The sequence below is a fragment of the Pomacea canaliculata genome, linkage group LG5 (genome assembly GCF_003073045.1).
Source record: "Pomacea canaliculata isolate SZHN2017 linkage group LG5, ASM307304v1, whole genome shotgun sequence".
NCBI lineage: Eukaryota > Metazoa > Mollusca > Gastropoda > Architaenioglossa > Ampullariidae > Pomacea > Pomacea canaliculata.
In genome coordinates this window covers 10,555,656-10,581,177 of record NC_037594.1, presented here as the reverse complement: position 1 = coordinate 10,581,177, position 25,522 = coordinate 10,555,656, and the positions used below count along the sequence as shown (strand labels likewise).

Genomic DNA, 25,522 nt, shown 5'->3' with positions numbered 1-25,522 from the left:
TTTCATCTGCCTCTGTGGCCTAATGGATAAGGCATCGGCCTCCTAATTGTTCATGTGCTGAAGGGGTGTAAGCCGGGGATTGCGGGTTCGAGTCCCGTCGGAGGTGTTTTTTTTTTGTGTGTGTGGTGAACCGATGATTGTGATTTTTAAAGTTTAAAAGTTTACATGTATACATAATGGAAGAAACCGATTGGTACAAAATTGTTTTATGCATCATCGAGTTTTGTTCTATATTTTAAAATCTATAATATTAGAAATGAAAGAATGTCGAACGTTTCGTGTTTCTATTATCGTGAAACATTTTCAAGTATTATCTTCTACTCTAACTGATCTGAAAGCGATCGTATCCTCTTTTGCAGGTAATCCATACATCATTCAAAATATCGTCTGTCCCGCGTCATCATAGCATGTGTGTCGACTGTGTGCACCTTTAGCAAGCGGCCTTTACCTTAGGTTGACCCAGTGTAGCAGTTTGCGTGCTCCTGGAATGGGTGACAAATCGTCTGATGTAAGTAGGACGCGCAGCTCTTATTCTTGTTCTGTCTTGATTTGATTTCTTTTCAACAGTTCTCAGTAACTTTCCTCCTAAAGTTTTTGAGAAGTATAAATCAGTTTCAGACTGTGATAGGTCGCGGACAGCAGCTAAGCAGTCTGTGTGCACTTGGGTCTAGTTTTTCTACCGACAACTACGGACACATGCACTCATACGCCTACTGCAACCTCCACCTTCTGTCGTGTGAGCAGTGCGAGACTGTATAAACATGTCGAGATGTTTATATTTCTGAAAAAAAAAAACCATCTAAAGGAAAACAAGCTTTGCTATGTTTCAACTGACTGCCTTCAAAGCTTCCTCCAGACGAGTGAAATATTCTGTCTTATAGACAATAGATCAACGGCGTTTTAATGTACATATAGCTTCAAAATCAGAATAACACCAGTCGCTTCTGGTGGCCACAAAACGTAGGTATGGTCACCTGTGACAGTGCGAATCAGTGCTTGAATAGTGATAGTCAGCTTTAGAGTGTTTATAACAACGGCGCAGTCGTTCATATCAGTTCAGTGATCACTTACCATGTTATTAAAATAGATCGATGCGGCACCCAGAAACGTTAATTTGAAAGTTAAACATTAAAAAGATGACTTAAGAGCTGATCTACAGACAATTTTCCTCTTTGAATTTTCTGTATTTGATTTTATTTTATTAGTATTTTATTAGTATGGTTGTTTATTCTTTTATAGCTCATATGTTATTTGTTTTCCTGACCCACGTATGCTGTCCATGTTTTGTTATTATTCTTAGGCGCTATAAGAGCATACTCCTTAGGAGTGTGACAGTATGCGCATTACAAATTTTGCACTTATTATTATCATTAATTAAATTGTAAAAACATTTTTTTAGCAGGGGCATGCACATCAAATGATAATACCTTGCAGCTAATTCTTTACTTACATTTTAGAAATAAAATTCATTTTTTAAATATCAGACATGTAATACTGGAGCTAAAGCTAGATACATGTATAACTAAATTACTTGAAAATTAATGATCACCAATAAGAGTAAAAATAACTTTGTGAAAGGCTGAAGAATGCAACCCCATTTCCCCCCCCACCCAACCACCACCACCACCACCACCAAACAGAACACATTGAAAAATAAATATTTCTTTTCAAAAATATTTTCACATCAAGTAAGTGGATGAAAAAAATGAACCAATCAAAATGTGCTGTAATCAAAATATATAGGTGTAACAACTAAATTATTATTTTTATACTGGACATCTGTTTTGGTACCAATTTTTATTAGAATATGTGGAGCTTAGAATGATGATGGTCATTAATTTTTAACTATTTTGATAACATGCAAGCATGTTCCACTTCCAGAGATATACTACTGCTCTATGGCAGCTACAGTAGCAGATGTTTAGTGCTAATAAGAACCGATCAGAAAACTTCATACATCTTAACAAAGTTATTTACCAGCAATCACATCAATATACATTAAGATATTAATTAATTAATTATAAATTACTGTGTTACTGGATACAATTGTATTAAGGTCCAGTTTAGCACCTATTTCCACAAGAAAATTTTACAGTTAATCTGTTATCCATAGCATTGGTTACAAAATAATTGTGCTAGAGTGACTGATGCAGATCAACCAGAGACTGTATGATTTAATTATTTAAATTGACATTATGGTAGCTGGAATGCCCACTTATTTATTCTCAACATTACTTCAGGCAAAAATCAACTATATAATCTACTACCATCTAGCTTTATTAATATTGAGGTAGCTGGCCCAGATGCAACCTGCATGTTGCTGAATTTACAGTGGCAAAATGGTAAATGTGTTAGACTTCAGATAGGAAAGTTAGCACATAACAGAAAAATAATGGTACTCCACAATTAAATAAATCAGTAAATGTGAGAAACAGAACAGTAAGTTTGTTTTTATGAATTAAAGGAAAAAGATTATGCTCGACATTGCTGCTATGGCACAGAAAGACTGTCGTGCATTTCTGATTTTGTTGCAGGAAATGGAAGAAGCATGTTGTCTAGATGGGACAGATCTGGCACACGTTTTAACCAGCATGGCTGCCATCAAACCTTTATTTGATCATGGAGATACATCTTTGTCTTCTCCATATATGTCACCATGTCTTCAAGAAGTTGTTCTTGATACCAGTAGTTGCACCACCAGTGACATAGCATTAACCTCTTCCACAGAGTCACTTGATGAGACACCTCGTAAACGTCATCGGTTAAAAGATGAGAAAATTTGTGGAGTATGTCATGATAAAGCACTAGGATACAATTTTAATGCAGTAACATGCGAGTCATGCAAAGCTTTCTTCAGACGCAATGCTCTCAAACCAAAGGTTTGACAAGTTTTTTTCCTTATATTTTTCGTAGTGTTTGCAGTTGTCTTTTGAAAGTGCTGTTGGGTATCAATATGTGAACGAAATTCATTTATTTAAAACTTGCTCTTAAAAGTGTTTGTTCTTGTAATTTATATTATTTATTCTATGTTCTGCTTATAGCCATCATGTCTTTTCCAAGGAAACTGCGTGGTAGACGTTAGAACACGCCGATTTTGTCCTGCTTGCCGCATTGCCAAATGTTTTGCTATTGGCATGAAAGCAGATATGATTTTAGGTAAGTTACAGGTAACAAATGCAAATAGGGTTTAGGTTTATTTTAGTTGGGCTGGCCTTTACCATATAATTACTCTGGTTGATTTCAAGAGCAGTTTCAACCTATTCCTGTAATGGAAACTTTCTTTGCCCAACCAGCAGGTGTGGGTACCTTATTTATTATAGAAGGTGAATTGTGGTAGAAGGGCTTGGCTCAGCCTCCCACATGATTTGACAGAGTCACAGTGAACCATTTACAGTTCCACTGGTTTGCAGCACATTAACTAAAAATCTGGTGACTATGTGGTAGTTCTGGTGACAGGGATATCAGATGAAGAATGGAGTTGTCTGACTGGGATGAAAGGGAAGACAAGTTAAGAGAAATAGTTGGGGCAGTAGTCTACAAAAAGACGAAAACATGTACTGAATGCAAGAATGGATGGGTAGCCAGTGCAGAAAAAAACAAAGGAGAGGAGTGACATGGTCCAATTTCCTAGCTTTAAGCACCAGATGGGTGGTAATTTGCAGAATACAAGTTAAAAAAAAAAAAGAAAAAAATCATGCAAAGATTTGAAAAACTGTTAAATAAGACTAATTATATAAAAAATTATATAAAATAGGTTGCCACTTATGCTTTTAAAACAAGACAGTTTTATTCTCCTTTATTGTCATTCCTTTGTATACTTCTGGTTGTAGGCCATGCTTAATAGTAATAATTATAGAGTGCCTTTTCTTCCACGCTACTGAAGGCTGGCTTTACATACATGTATATGAAGTCTCATGAAAAGATGCTATCAAATGTAGTTTATTTACTATCATTTAAATCATAACTCTCTCATTCTCTCTTCTTCTCACACGCAGTGTCCAATGTGCTCTGATTCTCTTTAGTTTTAAATCATTTTTTTCTATTTTTGAATTAAAACATTGAACCCATGTGTATAATTGACAGATGACACAGAAAGGAAAGCCCGAATGGAAAAAGTTGTAGAAAACCGTTCCAGGCGCCAAAACGGAAAGGATATTCCTGAACCACATGTTATCAATATGAAAATCAAAGAATGTAAGGTGACCTCATTCTTGACTGATTCGTTGACATTGTCAAGTAAAGGTGAGAGTGAACTTCCTGGTCAACAGTATGGTCTTCCAAAACAAATGCAGGGCTGTATGTTCAAACACCCACCTCAAGAACTCCTGCCATCTGACCCTCAATTTTATCGTCGACTTAATGAAGAAGAGAAGTGGATATTGAATGATGTCTCCACAGCTTATCAGGTTTGTATATTTTTGTGAGTAATGATAACTGCATATCATGCCAGTTTTTGTAATTAGATGTAGCTTTCTCTTAGTTATTAAAACAAAAAATTCTTTGCAGATACTTTTTTTTAAAAAGACGTGCATAGCTTAAATTTTTAATTCATCTTTTCTTCAGGCAACCATAGCCATGCTTCATTTTTGTGAGTCAGAATCTGAACCTTCAAAGTCTCAACCCACTCTAAATGAACTCATCAATTCTACAAATGAAACAGTGCGCCAGCTTATTCGTTTTGTAGGAAAAGTAAATGACTTCCAGAGCATGCACAAAGATGACCAGATCTCCTGTTTGAAGAACAGTGTTATGCAGTCAGTCCTATTGAGGTCAGCCTGTGTCTATATTCTTGAGAAAGATGTTTTCCTTAGCCCTAAGGGGGAAGTACCCACCATCATACTAGAACGTGCCATCAACAATACTACTTTATATGGTGCACATGTAAACTTTTGTCGTTCAATCAAATCCATCTTCCTTAATAATTATACACTGTGGGCCCTGGCACAGATCCTTGCACTTTTTAATCCATGTGGCGCTATCATTTTGGATCGAGAGTTGTTATCTTCCCTCCAAGACAAGTACATCATCCTGTTAAAGCATTACCTTGAGTCTGAGTTCTCATTCACCTATGCACAGGACTACCTAGTAGCTATACAAGACATGCTGAGGGACCTGAAAACTCTTGGTGAGGCATACACCACTGTGATCTATAGTGTGAACCCTACAGAAATTGAGCCATTGCTTCTTGAGGTTTTTAACTTGAAATAGATCACTCTGAAATTGTTATAAGGACTGTGATCTATTTTTCTGAAATATTTGATGGTCTATGGTCTCCTTTAAAATTTAGGAACCTGTTGATTGTGTGACATGAATGAAGAAGGTTGAATGTATTCAGACAATGTACCATAAAGGTATAAATCTACAGTCTTCAGCAAAGTCATTTGTGATAAAAGCATACTTATTGCCTATGGAAAAAAATTCCACTAAATATTTAATTATTGTTTTTATTTTCACACAAATGTGCATATAATAGTCTATGCAAATCATGTCTGTGTTATAATGTTTGTTTTATTTATATATATTGTTTAACATTCTAATTCTTATTTTGCACTACTCATAATCTTAAGCTACAATTATTATAGGTTTGTGGTGTGCGTGCTCATACTTGGCCAGATCATAAACCAAACAGAATTTATGCATTTTACATATTATGGCAGATGCCTTTCACTTATTATAAAATGTTAATCAGATAGTCTATTTTCATAGCAACTAGTCTTTTGTCATTAATTATTTAAATTTATCTGTATATGTTTAATAGCTTGATTGATAAATTAGTTTAAAGTTATCAATCAAGCTCTCTTTGAGACCAATGTGTGGGGTTTTATTTTTATTATTATTATTTTTTTGTGCTTTTTCTTCCTGGTCATGTTTGCTTATTTATTGTTGCCTACCAGTAACAGCTAGAGTTAACAAATTCAATAAATTCAGAAGCAATCAAAGAAGAAGAAAACATAGTTTCTGACTACATCAGATTAAGGGAAACTGCACCGAAGAAACAACTACTGTGTCTGTATTGTACAGGGTTTTTTTTTTTAAAAAACGACAAAAACCTTAAAGACTGAAATAGAAAAGTTGAATTTATTTGGTCACAAAAATAAATTCTCTGATTAAAATAAATTTAAGGCATTTTGTTTTGACAGGTTCAGGCTTTATACACTAAATAAAATATTCAGCTGCAATTTAAATTTATGCTGATCTTTTAATCTACAGTACATCCTAATTGTCTGCTTCTGTTTACAACAGAGATAGAACATTTCTTTTGTTGGATCGATCGAGTTCTCATAATAAACTAAGCATCACATCGCACACACCCATATGCAATTACTACATTCACAGTGGACAGGTTCATACTAAATAAAACAACTTTCTGGCATTTATCATCTGGCTTAAGAGGTATTGTTCTGGCTTATATAAAACCTGGTTTAAGCATCTTCTTGCATAAAAATATAATCACCTTCACCATGTTAGGCACACGTGTGACCGCTGTGACGCATGTTAAATGTATTAAAGAGCATGCGCGTTCGGAGCTCCAGAATTAAAATGTGATACGAGGCATATAATATTTTCGAAGTAGTGTGAACATTTTTATTTTATCGTATAACACCACACCACACATTCTAAAATTACCCAAAATAAAATAGTTAACACAGCAACACAACATCAGCATCACGTGCGATGTGTCCCTGCTCCATTTTCCCAACACACTTCATGGTGGCAACCCTTTGCTCTGCTGACAACCCAAGATATGCCGGCCTGGCGAAATTTAGCCTAAAAATTTAATCGTTACTTTGTTAGGGTCTAAGCGTGTTTGTGAAAATGTCACTTGATAGATTGAACGAGTCCTGTAAGCACAAAACTGCATTAAAGTTGCTACCGAAGAAAGTAACTAATTCTGCCTCTGACGCTGGTAGATTACAGCATTTCCATGCATAAATGAGAAGTACGAGTCGACCGTCAGCAGTGGTCAGACCACAGATTTTTTGTCCATACTCAGAGAAGCAGCGTGGCCTCCATGACACATGTCGCCTGGCCGACTATATGAACTCTGGAGCCGTCAAGCTCCAGATGAATATCGCCGCCCCGCTTGGAACACTGGCGAGCTAAATCAGAGAGAACAATCTGACAAACTCATGTCTGGCAACAAAGTGTGAGTAAACGACAATTGCTAGGAAAACATTGTTTCATACGCAAACTTGTTTGCCTAAACTTTTGTAATTCTTGCGTGAACACGCAGACATAATAACCCAAAGTAAAATCGATGCTGTCCAGACAAGGATACAAGTCGTTAGTATTTGGTGTGATACAATAAAGTAGGTGCATTGTGAAAATAATATTGCGACTTGCGAATAAATACTTTAAATGTAATTTAAATCAAATGAAAACTTACTTTTAAACTGCTTTTTCCCAAGTATTAGACTCCAGTAGTTAGCTAGGATGGTCTGCGCAGACCCTGTATGACCCACAGTACCCAGAAAGCTTTATTCGAGGCAACATGTAATCATCTCACCATTTTTTCACACTTTTCCAATTACTGACTTTTAAGTCTCGCAATAATAATTCAGAATTACTACCTCCACCTACTCAATCTCGCTAACCAGCATCAAGATGGAGCTGGCACGTGCTATTGACTAATGCATCTTCTTTCTAGGCTATAGTGATTAGTGACCTTTCTATTATTATGGGCTCTAAAAATAATTTGTCACTAACATACTAAGAGGACTACGCTTTTTGTCCTACTGAATTTAGCCAGGCACTCGAATTTCCCCAAGAACTTTTGAAAGGTTAGAATATAGGGTAGATAATCTAACGACAGTCCTTTTTTCCTGGTGATTCATATGGTAAAATAAAGCAAAATCAAAATTTCTTACCTGTGACAGGGTCTTCGGGTACACCAGTCCACGGTGCGAAGCAACGAGACACAAAATCGTATGGGTTGCCCTTTTCGTCGACGAAGCCATCTTCTTCTTTGCCTCTTATAGTTACAATCAGTACAACCAGCTCTTTTATCGACCTCTCCAGCATAATCATGTCTAGTTTCCACTGCTCGAATTCCTTCCTGATGATCATGATGATGATGCATCGTCGTCGTCATGTCGTCCTCAACAGTTAACGTTTGAACCCCAACGACCCGCCATAAATAATTACCAAGGATTATGCATGCTTCCCAAACCAACCACTTCAATTATTTTTGCTATTAGTGTATCTCTCAGCTTCTGGCTTCCTGAACTTAATGAACGAAAAACAAAAAAACCGAGTCTCCATCACTCATGATGACTGCCGTCATCAGAAGAAAAAAATAATAGCATTTAATGACAGTTCTTTGTTTATATTATGTGTTTAAATTATCTATATAAATTATATATATATACACACCAATGGATTTACATATACTCACCTTGTCCAACCTTCTTTGAAGCGAATGAGTAAATACCTCAAATCGCAGCAGTACTGAACGTCAACAATTTCTGGAGTATTCCCCAGTGCCTAAAAATAGCAAACAAACCATTATCATCACCTTAGCAACGAAGTGACTATTTATCATGGGTATTCCAAAACTTCTGATAATGATGGGGGCACTGGGCTGATTAAAGTGTCTCGCAGTGTAGATGCAGTGGGCTGCGTGACTACGCTGAGTGAATAGTGTTAAGTGACAATAGCATTGATTCCTGTTTAGAATGAATCCTGCACTGGTGTCTATATATCCAACACTTTATGCCCTATGAAGGTTATGCAGAATAATTTAGCGTCACAAGTTGTAAACAACATGAAAATTACCTTGATAAGAGGAGCATAGTTTTCTTCGCTCTGAAAGGAAAAACAGGCAATCGCATCTGTAACATTTTATCACTTCAATATCTGTTTCTGGAGATTGTATTTAAGAAAGCATGACATAAAATTAAAGCCTCATAAACATAGAAACTCAAGAACTGTACATCTACACAAAAAAGGAAATAGTAACATGAAGTTGATTTAGGTGTCATTGGTAAAAGTATGTTCTATCACATATGCTACACCCTAAGCACAAGCTTGATAACATGATGATAATGACGATTTTTTTGTCCAACGCAAAATTCTTTTTAGCATACAGAAAAAAATTTACCTTCTTCTCGATTTTGCCCACAGGGAAGTCCATAGAGATGCTGTTACCTTTGCGCTTGACAATCAGGTCACCGCTCAACGTCTCGAAGGCAATGCTGGAACTAGTGTTGCCTGCAAGTCATTGTTTAAAAAATCCTTTCGCGTTTTCAGATGTCCACGTTACCTTTTCACAAAAATATACCGTAGTTTGTGCTGCTTGGCTTACACTACAACAGTAAATGAGACTATAATCTCCACGTCTAATGCCTAACTCTGTCGTGTACAATTGTGACACCCAAGAAAGAGCCATGTTTCGGCCAATCAAAAAATTTAACTTTTTAAAGGTGATATTGATACTTAAGCTAGAAAGTATTGTTAACACGGACTAACAAGCACCTGCTCATGTGACACATAAGTATGCAAAATAATGTCATTGGGGAACGGGTGTTTGCTAAGCCGCACCGCAGCGAAGCTGCACCGCTGGCTGAAGCAGACTCACCCAGAATATTGAAAAGGACGTGTGCGGAAGCAAGGGTGGCGTGCCCACAAAGTTTGATTTCTGCCACCGGGGTAAACCAACGTAAACCGAACCGACTGCCTGCACACATGTCAAAGATAGGTCTCTATGCCAATGAATTTATTGTCAATGGGACATGATTGCACGTAACACGATTTTTTTCAATAGTTAACTCTATCAAAATGCTTAGTGCACCAAAATATTAAGAGTCCACACGAAGAGCTATATTGTGCAACACTTTTCTTCTCATTTCATCCCGTTGACTTCGATGCATGAGCACATTTTCTGCGTTCGGTTTCCACATCTGTTGCCTGTATAGTTTCTTCATTCGAAATTAAGTAAGGTATTATTAACATTTAAATAATCACTAACAATCGCTTTCATTTTTAAATCGCCTTTGTGCGAATACAATTTGTACTTGTACCAACTGACTAGTCTGGAAGCTTTCACTGTCTGACAACAGGCGGATGTAGGCCGTCTCTGATAAGTTCATTTCTGCAGCGATGTCCTGCAGTGTTTTATCAGAGATTACCTGAAAAAGACAGCATGACGTTTACTAAAAGTAATGGCTAAAAGCTCAGGAAATACACTAACAAAAAGACGATGCTAATTGTTATTTCAACGGTAGTTTTAGCCTTTCGGACGTGTACCTTGGCTATGAATAAATTAAATTTTTATATGAGAAATGATGTAGCCTTATAACTGCTTAAAGAAAGATCGTCACAACGTTGTAAGAACGTATCCACAACTCCAAATCAACGCTTTGTTGGCGTGGCGAATTGCGGGCTGCTTTACTTTTATTGTTGCTGTAAGGCGCAAATTTTTCAATGACTGAAGAAAGCTCAATGCAAAGAATACTATTCTCTCAAATCTGAGTGAATACCCGCTTTCCGTTCTCGAAAGGCCTAGAAACGTTGATTTGCTCAGAAAGATTTATGTTTATGTAGATTATAAGTGATATACTGTCCGGCTACAGCGTTAATCTCGAGAACGAAAAAAAAAGGATATTCACTCTACCACAGTATCTAATCAAGACCCTCCTGCTTTCTCAAATGTCCCAGAGCCTGCGGAGTTCCTTCTTAAAGCATTGACTGTCATTGTGCGTGCATTATATATGTTACTGGAACTTTTACATTTGCAACATTTTGTTCAGTTAAGACCCGTCAGTACTCTGCCCCTGAAGAAATATGTGAACTAGTCTGTGCTGTAAAAATTTGTTTTTGTGAAGAGCCTTGAGCTTGCCACAAACATTATTTGTGAAAATAATATCTTACACTGAGCTTTACACAGTGCTTAGAAAACAGTATCCCACTATACAAGCCAACAGCCATATGCGCGTCACGTGTGTGCATATGTGCGCCCGTTTGTTAGTGCTTACAAAGCACATGAATCACATTCTAAATCTTTTAGAAAATATTTTAGCATGCACGCATGAAACACCTTTTCTGAATTCCAGGCTATGGATTACTGGGATTAGAGCAATGGCTTATAGTCTTTTGACTATCAAGATTAGCACATCTCAACAACCACATGTGTCCCAAACAGCATCATTCGACACAACTCCCTTGGTCCTCTCAGCGAATGATTGTTAGCGAGACATGCCTTTGCAAAGCCCCATACATGAAATATATGGATATACTAAAGTTCTCTGCGAAGTTCAAGTATCTGAAATATATATATGGATATGTTCTAGCTTGTCCAACCCTCAACCGAACATCTTCAAAAAAAAAAGAGAAAATTATGACCTAGTTTTCTTTTTGTCCTAGCCTATCTGATTTGATGTGTGCATACTGTAACCCAGTTTGCCTATGTTGTTACTCTGACCTGCTTGTTGTGCTAAAAAACTACGTGTAATAGTATGGTAGCTTGGCAGCAACACTAGTGAGGCCGAGTAAGGACTGGGTTTCAGCCTCGTGGCAGATAGCTGGTCGTATGAGGAGATTCTTTATGCTGCTACGTGGCCTATCTCACGGTCACCGAAAAGTACAAATAAAAAATAAATGTAAGCAGAGTACCACGAAATCTGCACGGCTGTATTATTTGCATGACATATAGACACAGACAATAAGAAAACATCGAAAGCCACATCACAACTCTTGTTAGTCACAGCTGCAATTGAGGAATGGATTTTATTTGTCTCGCGCTGAAATTCTAAACAACTGTGTATCCACATCCTGACAAGATATTACGACTCTTAGCAAGGAATTGATGTGTGAAGACCGAATGCACGCGCTGCATATTCAGGTCGTGCGTTCTAATTGTCTCGCGTGTCTGTTTCTGCCATACGGCTCCAGTCCATCAAGGTATGAGACCTATGCTCCATCACATCCAGCTGAGACCGTTTTGTTTTGCCAGCACATGCATGCTTCGTCATCATTTCTCCACCAGTACTTGCATTTTATAAGATGCTTAAACTAAATATCGCTTATTTACGGATTGTTAACTGATGAAAACATACCCGATCCAAGGGCAAAAGACACACAGCAGCAGGATTGCCAGAGAAAGGAATGCTGCTAAAGGCATCCACAGTGTAGAGCTTGAGCTGGGTCTGGTTATTAGCCGCCATAGTCAGTAGACCGTCAGTCGAGTATACTGTGTCAGCTGAAGGACGCCAGGGAGCAGTCTGTCTCGACAGCTAGGCGAATCAAAATGTTTCATGGCGCTACTTCAAGACTAGTGTCAGGCTGGTTTTCTAATAGGTCGAACCACTTCTGGTTTGCCGGCTTAGTTAAAGGTTTTTTTTTGTTTTTTGTTTCTCTCTCTCAATGGACTGGGTGTGTACCTGCGTTTTCGCAACATGGTGATTGAGCAATCCAATCAGTACTCTTTCTAAAAGAGAATAGTAGACATCAGACATCAATATTATTCGTACACATTTTCCCAATATTCAAACGGACATCTTCACTTAAAGTTTTATCGCGAATATATTTATGTACATGACCCTCTCTCTTTCACCACACACACACACACACAGAAGATGCCGTTTATTCAAGTTTATTCATGGCCTTTAGTGAGTGAATACATTTGAAACAATATGTCGATGTACTAATTTACATTCGTAAATTAAAAAAAAAAAAAAAATCGTAATAGTTGTCTCCCGTGCAGCACTCTCATGTAAGTTTAGGTAACTAGAAACAATTAATTCTAAGCACACACACACACGGACAAAATTTACAATCTTCTACAAGAAAATGAAAACCACCACATCGATTTCTCCTAATCAAATTCTATTCATTGATGACACTGTGCACTACATTTTTCGTTTTTGCTATCACATGCATTGTGTGAACCAAATAAGTTAAAGAACCTGACTGAAAATGGTAGTGCTGAACTTGCATATTATAACAGTTAGTGATAAATAATTATACCATTCAGTTTCATGTTGCTGTAAATAATGTGCTGATACTGTTAATCACTAGTGGCTTTTTAAAAAAATGAGCACAGGAAGTAACTGGTATCAGAACATTTATAACTGTGAACTGCTGGAAAGTCTGTACATGAAAATTAAGACACTAGGTATTCAATCATATAAGCACATGATCTAAACTGCATTTCCAATTCTGACTTTTCCCCTTTCTCTCACTCTCAGTATGATCAGTATGATTCAGAATGAAAACAAAGCTCAGTCAAAAGAAACAACAAAAATATGCGTTATTGAAAATACTACTGTATACATCTAAAAAGACATCTTCAATAGCATCTTCATTGGTAACTCTACAAACAAAACAGAAAATACTACCTTCAACTTTACAGTCTATGCTTTAATTTTCTTCCCTCTCAAAATCAAATCTTTCACTATTTTTCTCTTTAGCATTTTTTCTTTTACCTTACTAATTATTTACACATTTGGTAATGTTAAGAGCGTCGCTTCCATTTAAACAGTCATGTCAATAAGCTACACAAAAGTGACCAGAAGAGCAGGAATTAAAATCCTTTGTACAGGTCAGATTCAGGCCCCAGTTGATTAAGCTCTTGTTGTTTGACTTGCTCCATAGCATCCTTCTGCATCTTTTCCATCTTCTCAAGTGTCACTGACTTCAAAGGCAGCAGCTTAGGCTTACAAAGAACCACAGTTGGCATATCTTCCTGATACACCATTCCCTGCTTTGGCAGCACTTCTTTAAAGTCCATTCTTGCTTCTTCTGCAGACATTTGGAAACTAGCTCTTTGCTGTGAATAATTTAGCTGGATAGGCACATCAATTGTCATGCAGGTTAGGACTTTACCAAGTATCACAAAATGTGAATTTCAGATTTTAGTACTAAGAGTAGTAACAAAGTGCTAGTGATTATACCACAATTGTAGAATATTTTATAGTTACTGCTTAAAGAAATTACTTTGAATTATAATTACTAAAAAGTTGATCAGCTGATGCTATGATGACTTTAAAAAAATTGGTAGACAGCACCATAAGATGTTGATTGTAGGTTCTTCTTATTCACATTGTGCAAGAATGTGTCCCATAACACAGATATGATTTTGTATCTGTCACAGTAAAAATAAAATGAGATAAGAATATGTACTAATACTTCTGATAAAGTGTGAAATAACAAACACTAATTAATATTCTGCCCAAGTTATTATGTCTACTAAAATAAAATAATTAAAAAATCATAAGGCATTTTATACTTCACCAAGCATAGGAATGCATTATATTCTTTACATTTAAATAAATGATATGAATAACTTTTGAATCATACCTATGTTAATATAATATTTTTTATTATTCTACTGTTTGTGTCTTTTCCAAATAATCATAAATATAAAAATTATTAACTAGCTAACAGCACTCCAAGATATTTTATGTTTCTCAAAACTGGCTTTCCTATTTGTCCTGCTCATCTCTAAGATCTCTCCAGCATGATAGTGTTCTGTATCAGTGTACAGCAGTGGTAGGGAACATCATTCACTGACTATGCAAAATCATCAATTTAAAAATTAGCCTGCTATATAATTGCTCAAGCCATATTTGTCGCTTCCTTAGCTAGGCCAGACCAAATGATTTCATGGGTTGTATGCAGCCCATGAATTCGACTTCCCTACCCTACCTATTTGTGTGTATTAATAATAATAATGATGATGATGTTGAGGTTATAGCTTTTCGAATGATTTTCTCAGAGCGCTTCACATAAATAATACACAGACTGAATCAACAACCATGCACCCATATTTGCATATAACAGACACACTTCTACAACACACACCCGCTCATACACAAAGTAAATTACAGATACACGTCAAGCACACTCATGGTCAGGACAAGGTCACAGTGAAGTTGTCGTTCTGAAAAGATGTGTCTTAAGTTTAGACTTAAAGGTGGTAAAAGAATCAGAGTGTCAAAGGCTGATAGGTAATCTGTTCTAAGTTAATGGGGATTGGTAGGAGAAAGACCTCTGTCCATGTGTCTTTGTCTTAGCAAGTGGGACTCACAGAAGCTTGGTGTCAGAAGATGAGCCAAGTCGTGTGGGCGTATAGATTGGAGTAAGTTCAGTGAGGTACTGAGGACCAGTGCCAGAAACAGCAGAGCAAGTCAAAGTGGAATGCTTGTAGGCTACATAATTCATGAATGGCAGCTAGTAAAGAAGCCAGATGATAGGTGATATATGTTCACATCTAGATGGTCTGCAGATGAGGCAAGCAGCATTGAAGTTTGTAAAGAAGATACTTGGGAATTCCAGCTAAAGGAGAATTACAACAGTCCATCCTCACGAGCACAAAGACACAGATTAGAAGTTTTAGTTGCATCAGTGGTGAGATAATGATGAATGGTACTAATCCTAAGAAGTTCTATGTAAACAGTTCTGTAGATATGAGAAATATGTTGATGCGAAGTCAAACTCTGATCAAGAATGATGCCCAAGCTGTGGACAGAATTGGAGAAAGGAGTGGTTGAGTTGTTTATAGACAGAGACTTAAGGAGAGAAAAATGACTTAGAAATTTCTTTGGACAAGTAAGTAACAATTTAGTCTTATCATCATTCAGTTGCAGCATGTTTTGGAGGATCCAGGGCTTCATGTCAGCTATGCATTCCTGTGTCTGTGTCAGTAATCCAGCATATAAACACCCAACATTTATTCATAAATATATGTACATACACAAGTATTGGAAAATCAACATCAATGAACTGCAGCACTTAGATGTTTTGTACTGGTGTTTATATCTTCTTTTTACATATTTCATACAAAATAACAGATGGTTTATAAGTGGCATCCACAAAGAGTGTGGTGATGCTTAATAACATTCAACATTATTTCTATTATTTAATATTTAATCATTCTCTGATATTATACTTTCATAGTAACTCCCTACTTTTTATCTCACCATATTTTAAGATAATAACAACTTAATCCTTGAAATCTCTTTTATCTTCTACTAAACAAGTATTTTGAACTAATGTTTACTGGGAAGTGGACGCATGTTAATCTTCTAGCCCATTTCCACGCTACTGGGTTAAGATGTCATGCACACACGTATCAAAAAGGAGACCGTCGAGCGCGTAATCTATAGTTATAAATGTGTGTGCTTTTTGTTTTTTATTTAGGAAATATGTAACTTAGGTCATAACTTAGGGGTTTTAAATCACTATTCAAGCCATGTTCTGTAGGAATCATTATTTCCCAAACTTTATCAGCAATCGCGACGATTAAGAGCTCAGTAGTCATTTGCAGTTTTTTGATGGTATAATATTCATTTACCAATATAAAAGCGCTGGTATTACAGCTGATTTGAACGTGGAATGAAAAAAATTAATTAACACAATACTGTTTTTTCCTTGTTACTCCTTGAGGAGCACAGGGACCCAACAGGGCCTAAAATTGATTTATGCTTTTTAATCATAAACTTCAAAAATCTTACCTCGATAAACTAGAATTAAAATATGTAGCGTGCTTGGAGACAGCGGAAACAATCTGTTTTAGATTGCCCAGGGGAGACAAATCCTTTTTTCTCACGAATTAAAAAAAGGTACTGAAAAGACTAACGTTTCGCACATTGAATGAAAATGAGAAAATATTGCCAATAGAAGATAATGATAAGTATTTGTATTAATTAACTTAACAAACTGTGGCTTATTCCAAGCAAGAACCTACATTAATTTTACGCGAATGAAGTTACCATTCACATACGTACTGAAACCGGAAGTATATGGTGCTGTTGGCATAGACGCCAAAAATGGCTGCGGCTGGATTTGACGATGTAATTCTAAGAGATCTAAAGTCACATCTTGTCACGGCAAGAATACCGATCGAAAGTCTGTCTACATTAGCAAGGCAAGGAGCGGAAGAGGTGATAGATCTGTATTACCTTTGCTTTATGTCATAAACACATTGCTTTTTATATTAAGTTATGCCATTTAACTTTGTTGTTGAGCGCAAAACATGCAGACTTAAAAAAAAAAAAGTCGACAAAGAAAGCCAATAAAAGTAGCTCACAACCTAACAAAACTAGCATAAACAACAACATAAATATTTCGATCAAAGTCAAAATTGGAAGATGTTACTGGAGAATTGTTGTGTATATATAACATGAGTGCCATCAGTCATTAAACTGTGCCTTCGATATAAGAACTCATAATTTTCAGAAATACAGCTGTACTGCCCAAAATTTTGCGATTTTTGCAAGAATAATGCTACAACTACATTCCTTTAAACTAAAAAAGTCACTTAAAATTTGATGATTGGTTTAAAAAGCAACATTTACTGTAGTAGTTTATCTTTACATTTATGCAGCTTGATCCATATGTGAGGAAAAGGGTGAATGAGAGAGTGCAGGTGTCTTATGGGCAGATGGAGGAGATACAGAGACTTATTTTGTCTTAGAGGGTGAGTAGATGGGAAAGGGAAAAAGGGAGAGAATGCACATATCTTGGATGAAGCTAGAGGGAAGTGTAAAAACATCTTCAGAGGGGAGGGAAGAGAAAGAAACCAAAGGAAGAGAGGAAAGAAGAGAGAGACAGAGTGTTTTGCTGTTTTGTTTTTCTTTGTCCTTCTGTTCTTTGCTAAAAATCTCAATACATGTACACACTCATTCACATATGCATGCCCAGACACAGTTTCCTTTTCCAGACTACTCTCACAATATTCAACCATCTTTCACTCACTCACACACCCACCCAACCACCCACTCCCATGCACACAAAATATTTTCCCTATTTGTATTAGACATGTGTTATTTTCAATAACAAACAGAAAACTTAAAATATTTCAGCTGGTGCAGAAATTTCTTACTGAGAATATTAATATTGAAGGCTCAGGACTTCAGGCAAGGCAAAGTCAGCTTTATATTGGTGAGTTTCAAACTTTTTAGACTTATAGAAGAGAACTCTTTCTTATTCTTGTCTCATCTCAGTATTAATATTTTGTGTGTGAGTACACGCGCGCTTACAATTTTTCATAACTTTCTTAAATGAACAATATATTTTCGTGGCAGACAGTGAAAAAGGAACGTTAAAGTCTTTGCTGGTGTTAATTATAATTTTATTTTTAATTTACAGCTTGTTTCTGGGGTATCAGAGAGATTGCTGAACAGCTTCTTCTCACTGGAGCAGGTACTGTAACTGAAAAGCGCATTATTTGAGTGCCAATTTTGTTAGGAAGGAAACTGTTTATATTATACTGTTTTCAGAATATTTTAGAAAGCTATTCATATCTGCATCGTCTAATAGTTGGCTTGTTGAATAGTCTTTCACTGCTGCATACCTCTTGGTCTTCATTATTTAAGCTGAAACTCCTCTGTATCAATAAACATCCTTGATGATACTGTCTTTGCTTCCATCTATGCAAACTTGCCTGGCACATTCAAACATACATTAATGAGTACATACATACACTCATCTACACACATACAAATACATGTATCGGAAGTGTGCTACTGGAGCCAAATTAGAATCCAAAGCAGAAATCAAGCTGAGAGAGGTAACATCCATTGGCATGTGGAACGTACGCGTTACAAGTTACAAGTTATGTTATGTTACTAGTGTTGCAAAGTTCAACAGCTCACTTACGACCTAAAACGGTACCAGTTGGACATTGTGGAACTGGAAGAGTTCTACCAAGAACTAGATAAGGTTGTGAATGCAGTTCCGAAAAAAGACATCCTCGTTGTACTCGATGACTGGAACGCCAAGCTCGGCCCAGACGCCTATAGATGGTGGGCAAATTTGACATCGGCGGAATCAACGACATGGATATCAGACTGCTAGGATTTGCGCAGAGCCAGAGACTACCCTTAGCTAACACCTTACATCCCCACAAGAAATCAAGGACGGCCACGTGGCACTCACCTAAGGGATAAATCCATAATCAAATCGACTATATCCTGCTGCTGAGACGCTTCAAATCCAGCACCAATAAGGCCAAGACAAGGAAGTACCCAGTCGCAGACATAGGTCGCGACCATGACCTTGTTTTTACGAACCTGAAGCTGAAGCTGAAAGCGAAGCAACTCTCTCTTCTCTCTCTCTCTCACACACACGAATTCGCTTTGATTTTGAGAAGCTTCAAGACCCAAAGTTGCACGAAAATTTGCCGGGCTGAACCTCATGTAATGTGATGTAGACATCCTTGCTGGAAACAACAAAGAGATGCTAATATCAATAACCCAGGAGGTTAGAAATAAGAAACATAGAAATAAGAAACAGCCATGTGTCACGAATGACATTTTAGATGTTTGTAAGCAAAGGATGACCTTGAAGCGAGAGAAGAAAAGCAAACCCGAAGCGACTACAAAATAAAAAGGGGTGCACTGTGCCATCAAGAAAGGCACATAGGCAGCTAGGGAGAGCCAATGCTGGGACATAGAGGATGAATGACACGAGATGACAGGAAAAAAGGCCTACGATGAACACGGAACCATCGACTTTATAGGAAACAAGGACTCAAGGAACCTCTACTTTCAACAGTCAAACGACGCAAGCTGGTCTTCTTTGGCCATGTGACACTTCGCGACGGTAGCCGACCCTGCGGTGGCCAAAGAAAGAACTGGTTTACAAACGTCAAAGACTGGACTGGTCGTCCTGTACAGGATCTGCTGACTATCGCCACGATAGGCAAGAGTGGCGGGCCCTGTCTGCTACCGCGTCTATCCATGTGCTCCCCCCAACGACAGTTGCCGGTCAAGGGATGACCGACTGACTGACATCTGTCTGGTTTATATTTAGGGTAGGGCATTCTAAAAAATCAGTCTAGGACTTATTTTCTTGAAAACATAGTATTAATACAAATATACATTTACTTTCAAAGAAACATGCCATTTCGTGGTACCTCAGATGTCCTTGTTACAAATTATTTTCTAATGTATGATGAATAATAAACACGTTTAAACCATATAATGTATGCCAACTTTGATAGATCTCAACATTTTCAGACCCCAGTAAGCAAAACAAGGGATCATTGTGGACTCCACTCCATGCAGCTACGTTTCAGGAACATGGGCCGGTTTGTTTATGAACTGTTTATTATTCAGGAACTGTAGTAGTATAATCCACATTTTTTATATATTGACTATAACTGCTACATAAACTCTCTGTAAAAATATCTTTTTACAGAAATGTTTTTCTATTATTGAGGCACGAAGGTCTCGATTTTAGAATTTTATGGTTACAAAATTTTAGCCACAAAAAGAAACTAAGGTTTAATGAGTTCATATTTATAATGCTTTTGTTTGTTTACTTTTAAAGTTAAGGTGTATTCTGAGTGTTAACTTTGGCATTTTCAAAATCTGTGGTGTCACATTCTCGTATCTGAAGCAAAGTGTACAACGTTTGCAATAGTTTAAAACAGAGCTAATATGATGCGGTATGTCTGCCTTTAAATGTTTATAAAACAAATGTTTTATATTCCAAGAAGGAACTAAAGAACTTAGCTAAGGAAAACATCCTCATAAGCATTGTCATCACTATACATGTGTGTTTGATAAGCAAGCCAAATATTTTTATCCTTCAGACAGTGATGTTGCTTCTTGAATATGGGGCTCAGCCAGAACTTCCAGATTCAGAAGGACGGTTGGTTTTCTCATTTTTCTAATTGCATCTGTATTTGTCTCAAGTATGTTTCCCAACAAAAGTTTATCACCACTAATGAATGAGTAAGTGCTTGTAATTTGATTTCAACAAACAAAAACGAAATTAAAAATCCATACTCTGTAGGGTAGCCTTTATCTGAATTCTTGTACTATAAATGAAAAATGTGTATTTGAATCTCTATAAAAGACATTCTTTAGTTAATGTTCTGATTGAAATAAGTTATTATATTTAACAAGAATTCTCAATATCTCTTATAACTTAAAGGAATCATAGACGTCTATATTTTTCCACAAAATAAACTTTTTAAACAGGTAAATATTTATTCTTGTTTTGTAAGAAATCAGCTTACATTAATACGTGGGAAGCAGATAGTCTGTAGTGGTTAGAGCAATAGAATTGGATACTGGTGGCATACACACTAGCTGGTTCACCATCCATGAGGCACAGTGTGTTTCCCTAGTTACCTAGCTGTTCAATTTTGTACCTGACTCTTGAGGTTTGGGAAGAAAAGGCAGCTTATCTCAAAATAAGCGATGTCCCACCTCACTCCCTAATGGCAAAAAGGTTATGGGACTTTTTAATTTTAACACAGATGTCTTAAATTGGTGCTTATTTCTCATCATTGAAGAACACCAAAGGACTTTGCATCAGCTTCAGACAAAATTTGGCCATTGTTTGCTGCCATGGGTTTGGAACGTACAACAAGAACAGAACTTATCGAAAAAAGAATCATAAGAAAGGTGTGTTAAAAATCTCCCAAATAAGAATTATGAAAGTCAGATAGATATTTATTCTTGTGATTAAGTACCCTCGGACAGTTTAAAGTGAATGACAGAGATAAGCATATTACCTGTTTTCAAATGTGAAACTGTAAATCTAGTAATCGAGGCTGTCTTACATTTAAAAGTTTGGTATTTAAGTTATGGATGCGTGTCTATTTTTTTCTAAAATGTGTCGTGCACTTTACAACCATAGGTCAGAATGTTCTCTAACTTTAAGTGACATAATTATTATAGTGATTTTAAAGCATTAGTAAATATTTAAAACACTCATCTTGTCCTCGCGTCTCTTCTCTTCTCTCTTCTATTTCTCTCCCCCTCTGTTTATTTCTCAGTCTGTTCGTTCATTCATTCATCTCTTGATTGGTTATGCTGGTCGGGGCGAACAATTGTATAGACGCACTGGTCGTACAAAGTTATTGGTTTATATTTCCTGCACGATATCCGATGCATCCTCTTCAGCCACTGGTCATCGAATGATTAGTCGTATAGTTCTGTAGTTCTGACAGTTTACTATATCCGTTTTATTTGGGGGGGGGGGAGGAGTGTGACTAATGAATGCGTCTGTTTCTTGGGACATTCTTTGCTTTCCAGATTCTTTGTACAGTGCAGTAAGAGCTTTGTTGTTTCCGCATGAAATACACTTGAGCAGGAGATTTTCCTGCTTTCAGACTGCATTCCCTTTTTCGCGACCTCTTCCCGTAGGACTGGTAGGTCTGCAGGCGTATTGGTCTTGTTGAGGGTCTTCAGTAGTTGGTTTGCCTTTTTGTTGTCACCTGTCATTTCCTATTCTGTGGGCTGCCAGTAGTCTTCGATTCAGTTCTCAGCTGTTGTCTCCGTCCGTTCTTGGTTACGGTCTTGGTAATGCTGAATTTAAATCGCCTTGGCAAAAAGATGATATGGTTAAAGACGAAATCATCTGAATAATTATTACGATCCTGGATTCTTTGTGTGGATAGAAAGTATTGACTAAGGTGAGTCGGCGTCTTTGTGCAAACTTTTAGGAGTCTTATGCCCCTGTCGTTGGTTTCACCTAAACCTTCTGTTTCTTCTGTTTCAAATGGGACTTTCACCAGTCACAAATGTACGCAACAGGGAGACTAGTGTGTGTGTGTGAGAGAGAGAGACTCCTGAGGTTAATTGGGCCTATAAGGATTCCTTGAACACATGTATTTGTAAGCTGTACATTATTCAATGCTTATCGATTCACTAATGTATATCAATATCTATGTAAATACTTGTATTCCATATTGACCTTTAGGTACCAATAATAACTAAAGTATGTGTAAGTAATGACATTTGTTTATAGATAGGAACGTGTTTTATTCCAAGATATTTTCCTTTAATATCCCTTTTGTGGAACTTTTGTAAAATACATTTTCCTAATATCTCGTTTTTTTAATGCAAAATGCACGTTTCATTTTTTGAAGGAATCAGCTCAGACTTCTTCAAGAACAACAGGATATGGCATTAAAATGGTGAGTACTTCTGGTAATGGATATCAGTCAAAAAGCAGCTATCCGTTATAGAGACTTTTTTAGTCGTTTACAGTTCTCTTCCGAAAAATATAGTTGGTGGTGGAACCAATGTATGCATGTCTAATTTTGTTACATCATTTTTTTTTCTTGATTGACTCAGATTTTCCTTTTCGTAGATCCTGAATATCATGAACTTGGATATTTAAACATAATTTCTCAGGCAGACTACTCAGGTCAGCTCGAAAAGTCTGGTGAACAAGAGAGCTTCGTCCAAGCTGCCATGATGGGTGATGTTTTGGCTGATGAGCAAGATCACAGCAGACAGAGTCGAACAATTAACCAGCCTCGCTTTTCGCTCTGGAACTAACCAGGTTAACTGCTGACCATATATTGTGTGATTTAAAAATATATTGGCAAGCTTTATATTATGTTGAGAAAGTAATTTTCTTCATTCATCTTAAGGAATTAAGCTTGTTACTACTAAAGTTCTGCTCCAGAAATGCCTACATTACGAACACATCAAACATTCAGACACTTCAGTAAGTGCACGAAAGTGCTATCAAAAGGTTAGCTTTTCCACTTGGGAAATTTGTTTCTTTGTGAGATTGTGACGACTGCACTTTGCATCGTTCACAGAATCTTGGATTCGATTTAGCTTTTTCGTTTATCAACTGCCAATCTTCTTTCACCTGGGCTTTATAAGAACGGTACTAACGTGTATCGTTTTGTCGAGGCTTTTTTTGTACCATCCAGCATTACTAACTGAAATATATTTGTCAAGCATCCTCAAGGCGCATAAGTTTGCTTCCCATTAATGTAAATAAAATTACTATTATCACATTCATAACGTCGCGATATTAGCAAAACAAAACAGTATTACACTGCTTTTTTAAGTTTACGACTTGCTTGGATTTGTATTTTATGTGTGTTTCTGTATTCAGATTGAAATCATTTGTGGCTCAGTACCCAATTAATTACTCATATTTTTCAGTATTACGTGAGGTCAGAGCTATTTTATATCGATATCGAATTTAATTGAGATGTCAATCCAACTCCGTCTCAAATGTATCTTACAGTTCTATTTCGAGTTCTGTTATATGGCCGACAAAGTATCGCTAGAAAATCCGTCCTCCTGTTCATGAAACTGAGCTGCCGCAATTCGGATACATCGAGATAATCGGATAAATTAGCAACCGTTTAACAATCTGGAATGAACATTTTGTAATACAGCCTTTTAAAGGAGTCGTGGAGAAATGTTGTCTTCTCTTTAAAGAAAGGGTTGACGCATATTTGGTCGTTACTTCCAGCACATTTTGTTTTCAAAATCAGTCAGTGAGAGCAACACAACGATCACGTTTTACTCGACATCGAACTTTGAGAGGTCGACTCACGCTTTGCAGTGACATTGAGATTTCAGATTGCGATCATCGGTCTGCAATCCAATTAGACAGTTGTTTGGGCTTCACTGTTAAAGTCTCTGGAAGCACGACAAAGACTCTCTGCAGCAGACATAAAATATTGACTGGATAAAAATCTGTCTAATTTGTGAATGATTGAGATACGAAAGCGGAATTTTTAAAATGACTAAGTAAAAAAAGATTTCGTAGGATAAGTTTAAAAAAGGAGGGGAAAATGAGAAAAATGTACAGAAACAGCACAAATACAAGCGAAATGTCTCTTGTCGCTGTCATGAAGCTAAATGATTCAAGAAGATAGCCCCAGAATGCATCGCTCTGCCTTCTAATTATTGATAGAAAGCTCTTGATTAAGTGCTTGTTTAATAGTGTCGTCTGATTACGCCCGGTGAAGTGTTCACTCTTGCAGCTTGCCTGTTAGGGCGCACGCTAGCCCAAGCTCGGCTTTGTGTCCCTGCATATGAGATCCTTTTTTTATATTTTGGAAAAGTTTATTTCTCGGGTGGAATTTTTTTGTTTGTCCTTGATAATTCTCTCACGAACCAGTACTTTCGTAATTGCGTGATAGCCACTCGTTTCATAGTGTACATTAGTTTTGACAGAGGACTGTGTGGGTTGCACATGAGCAGACCTACCCCGGGGACTTATTATAGTTGTCTGTCTGATTTTATTCAAATGATCTGTGTCACAAGCGTACATTCGTGCGTGCGTGAGTGCCTAAGTATGTGTATGCTTGCGTGCGCGCGCGCGTGTATGTGTGTGTGTTCGCGCGCACGTTCGTGAGTTCGCACGTGGGCCTATTCGTGTCTTTTGCACATATTATCATGCCTGAATGTTGCGTTACTGTTTGTAAAACTGCCATACCTCGCATCTCAGTGTCATTAAAGTTAGACTCAGAAACCAAATATGGGGCCGCATACTGTTTTCTGGTAACTCAACTATGAATGACATTTAACAGGAAACAAATGATAAGAGAGTGGGTAACACGGCTATTTCGAGGTACGATGTCGTAGTACAATAGTAAATGTCTTGTACATATTTTCATCTTGACCTGTACACTTGAGCCAGTCTTGACCTTATCTGATACACCGAAACACTGTAATATTATGTATCATTTTTCTTGGTTTGAAAGTGAGATTCTAGCAATATATAAAATCTGCTGTGTCGCCGGAGTGAATGTTTCTAAAATTGTAAGATTATCGAAGTGCGTTAATAAAAATAAAATGTTTCTGTA

The 25,522-nt window shown here is 37.0% G+C and overlaps 3 protein-coding genes and 1 non-coding gene across 6 annotated transcripts; 3 read left to right on the top strand and 1 right to left on the bottom strand.

Moving 5' to 3' along the window:
* The first annotated feature begins 8 nt into the window (after nt 1-8).
* Trnar-ccu lies at nt 9-106 on the top strand. The gene is made up of 2 exons: nt 9-45; nt 71-106. It is a non-coding gene; the product is annotated as a tRNA-Arg (tRNA).
* Nucleotides 20-6,293, top strand: LOC112564327 (nuclear hormone receptor HR96-like). Of its 3 annotated transcripts, none has more exons than XM_025239052.1 (6): nt 20-103; nt 360-508; nt 2,535-2,879; nt 3,042-3,156; nt 4,084-4,406; nt 4,564-6,293. In XM_025239052.1, exons 2-6 carry the CDS (start codon nt 488-490, stop codon nt 5,206-5,208), a joined length of 1,449 nt encoding a protein of 482 aa, XP_025094837.1. In that variant the 5' UTR covers nt 20-103; nt 360-487; the 3' UTR covers nt 5,209-6,293. The 3 variants fall into 3 exon arrangements, with proteins under 3 accessions (XP_025094837.1, XP_025094839.1, XP_025094838.1); XM_025239054.1 differs by having other exon boundaries at nt 360-960; XM_025239053.1 differs by having other exon boundaries at nt 360-964.
* LOC112564328 (phenazine biosynthesis-like domain-containing protein 1) lies at nt 6,060-13,515 on the bottom strand. The gene is made up of 9 exons (XM_025239056.1): nt 12,054-13,515; nt 10,028-10,127; nt 9,578-9,676; nt 9,101-9,210; nt 8,776-8,805; nt 8,396-8,484; nt 7,869-8,056; nt 7,388-7,450; nt 6,060-7,100 (listed from the first exon to the last, which is right to left on the bottom strand). Exons 1-9 carry the CDS (start codon nt 12,159-12,161, stop codon nt 6,991-6,993), a joined length of 897 nt encoding a protein of 298 aa, XP_025094841.1. The 5' UTR covers nt 12,162-13,515; the 3' UTR covers nt 6,060-6,990.
* Nucleotides 13,516-16,748: 3,233 nt separating this feature from the next.
* LOC112564329 (oxysterol-binding protein-related protein 1-like) lies at nt 16,749-25,522 on the top strand. Its single transcript, XM_025239057.1, has 8 exons — nt 16,749-16,880; nt 17,802-17,880; nt 18,088-18,141; nt 19,959-20,029; nt 20,537-20,595; nt 21,245-21,356; nt 22,826-22,873; nt 23,094-25,522. The coding sequence occupies exons 1-8, from the start codon at nt 16,767-16,769 to the stop codon at nt 23,238-23,240; spliced, it is 684 nt and encodes a 227-aa protein (XP_025094842.1). The 5' UTR covers nt 16,749-16,766; the 3' UTR covers nt 23,241-25,522.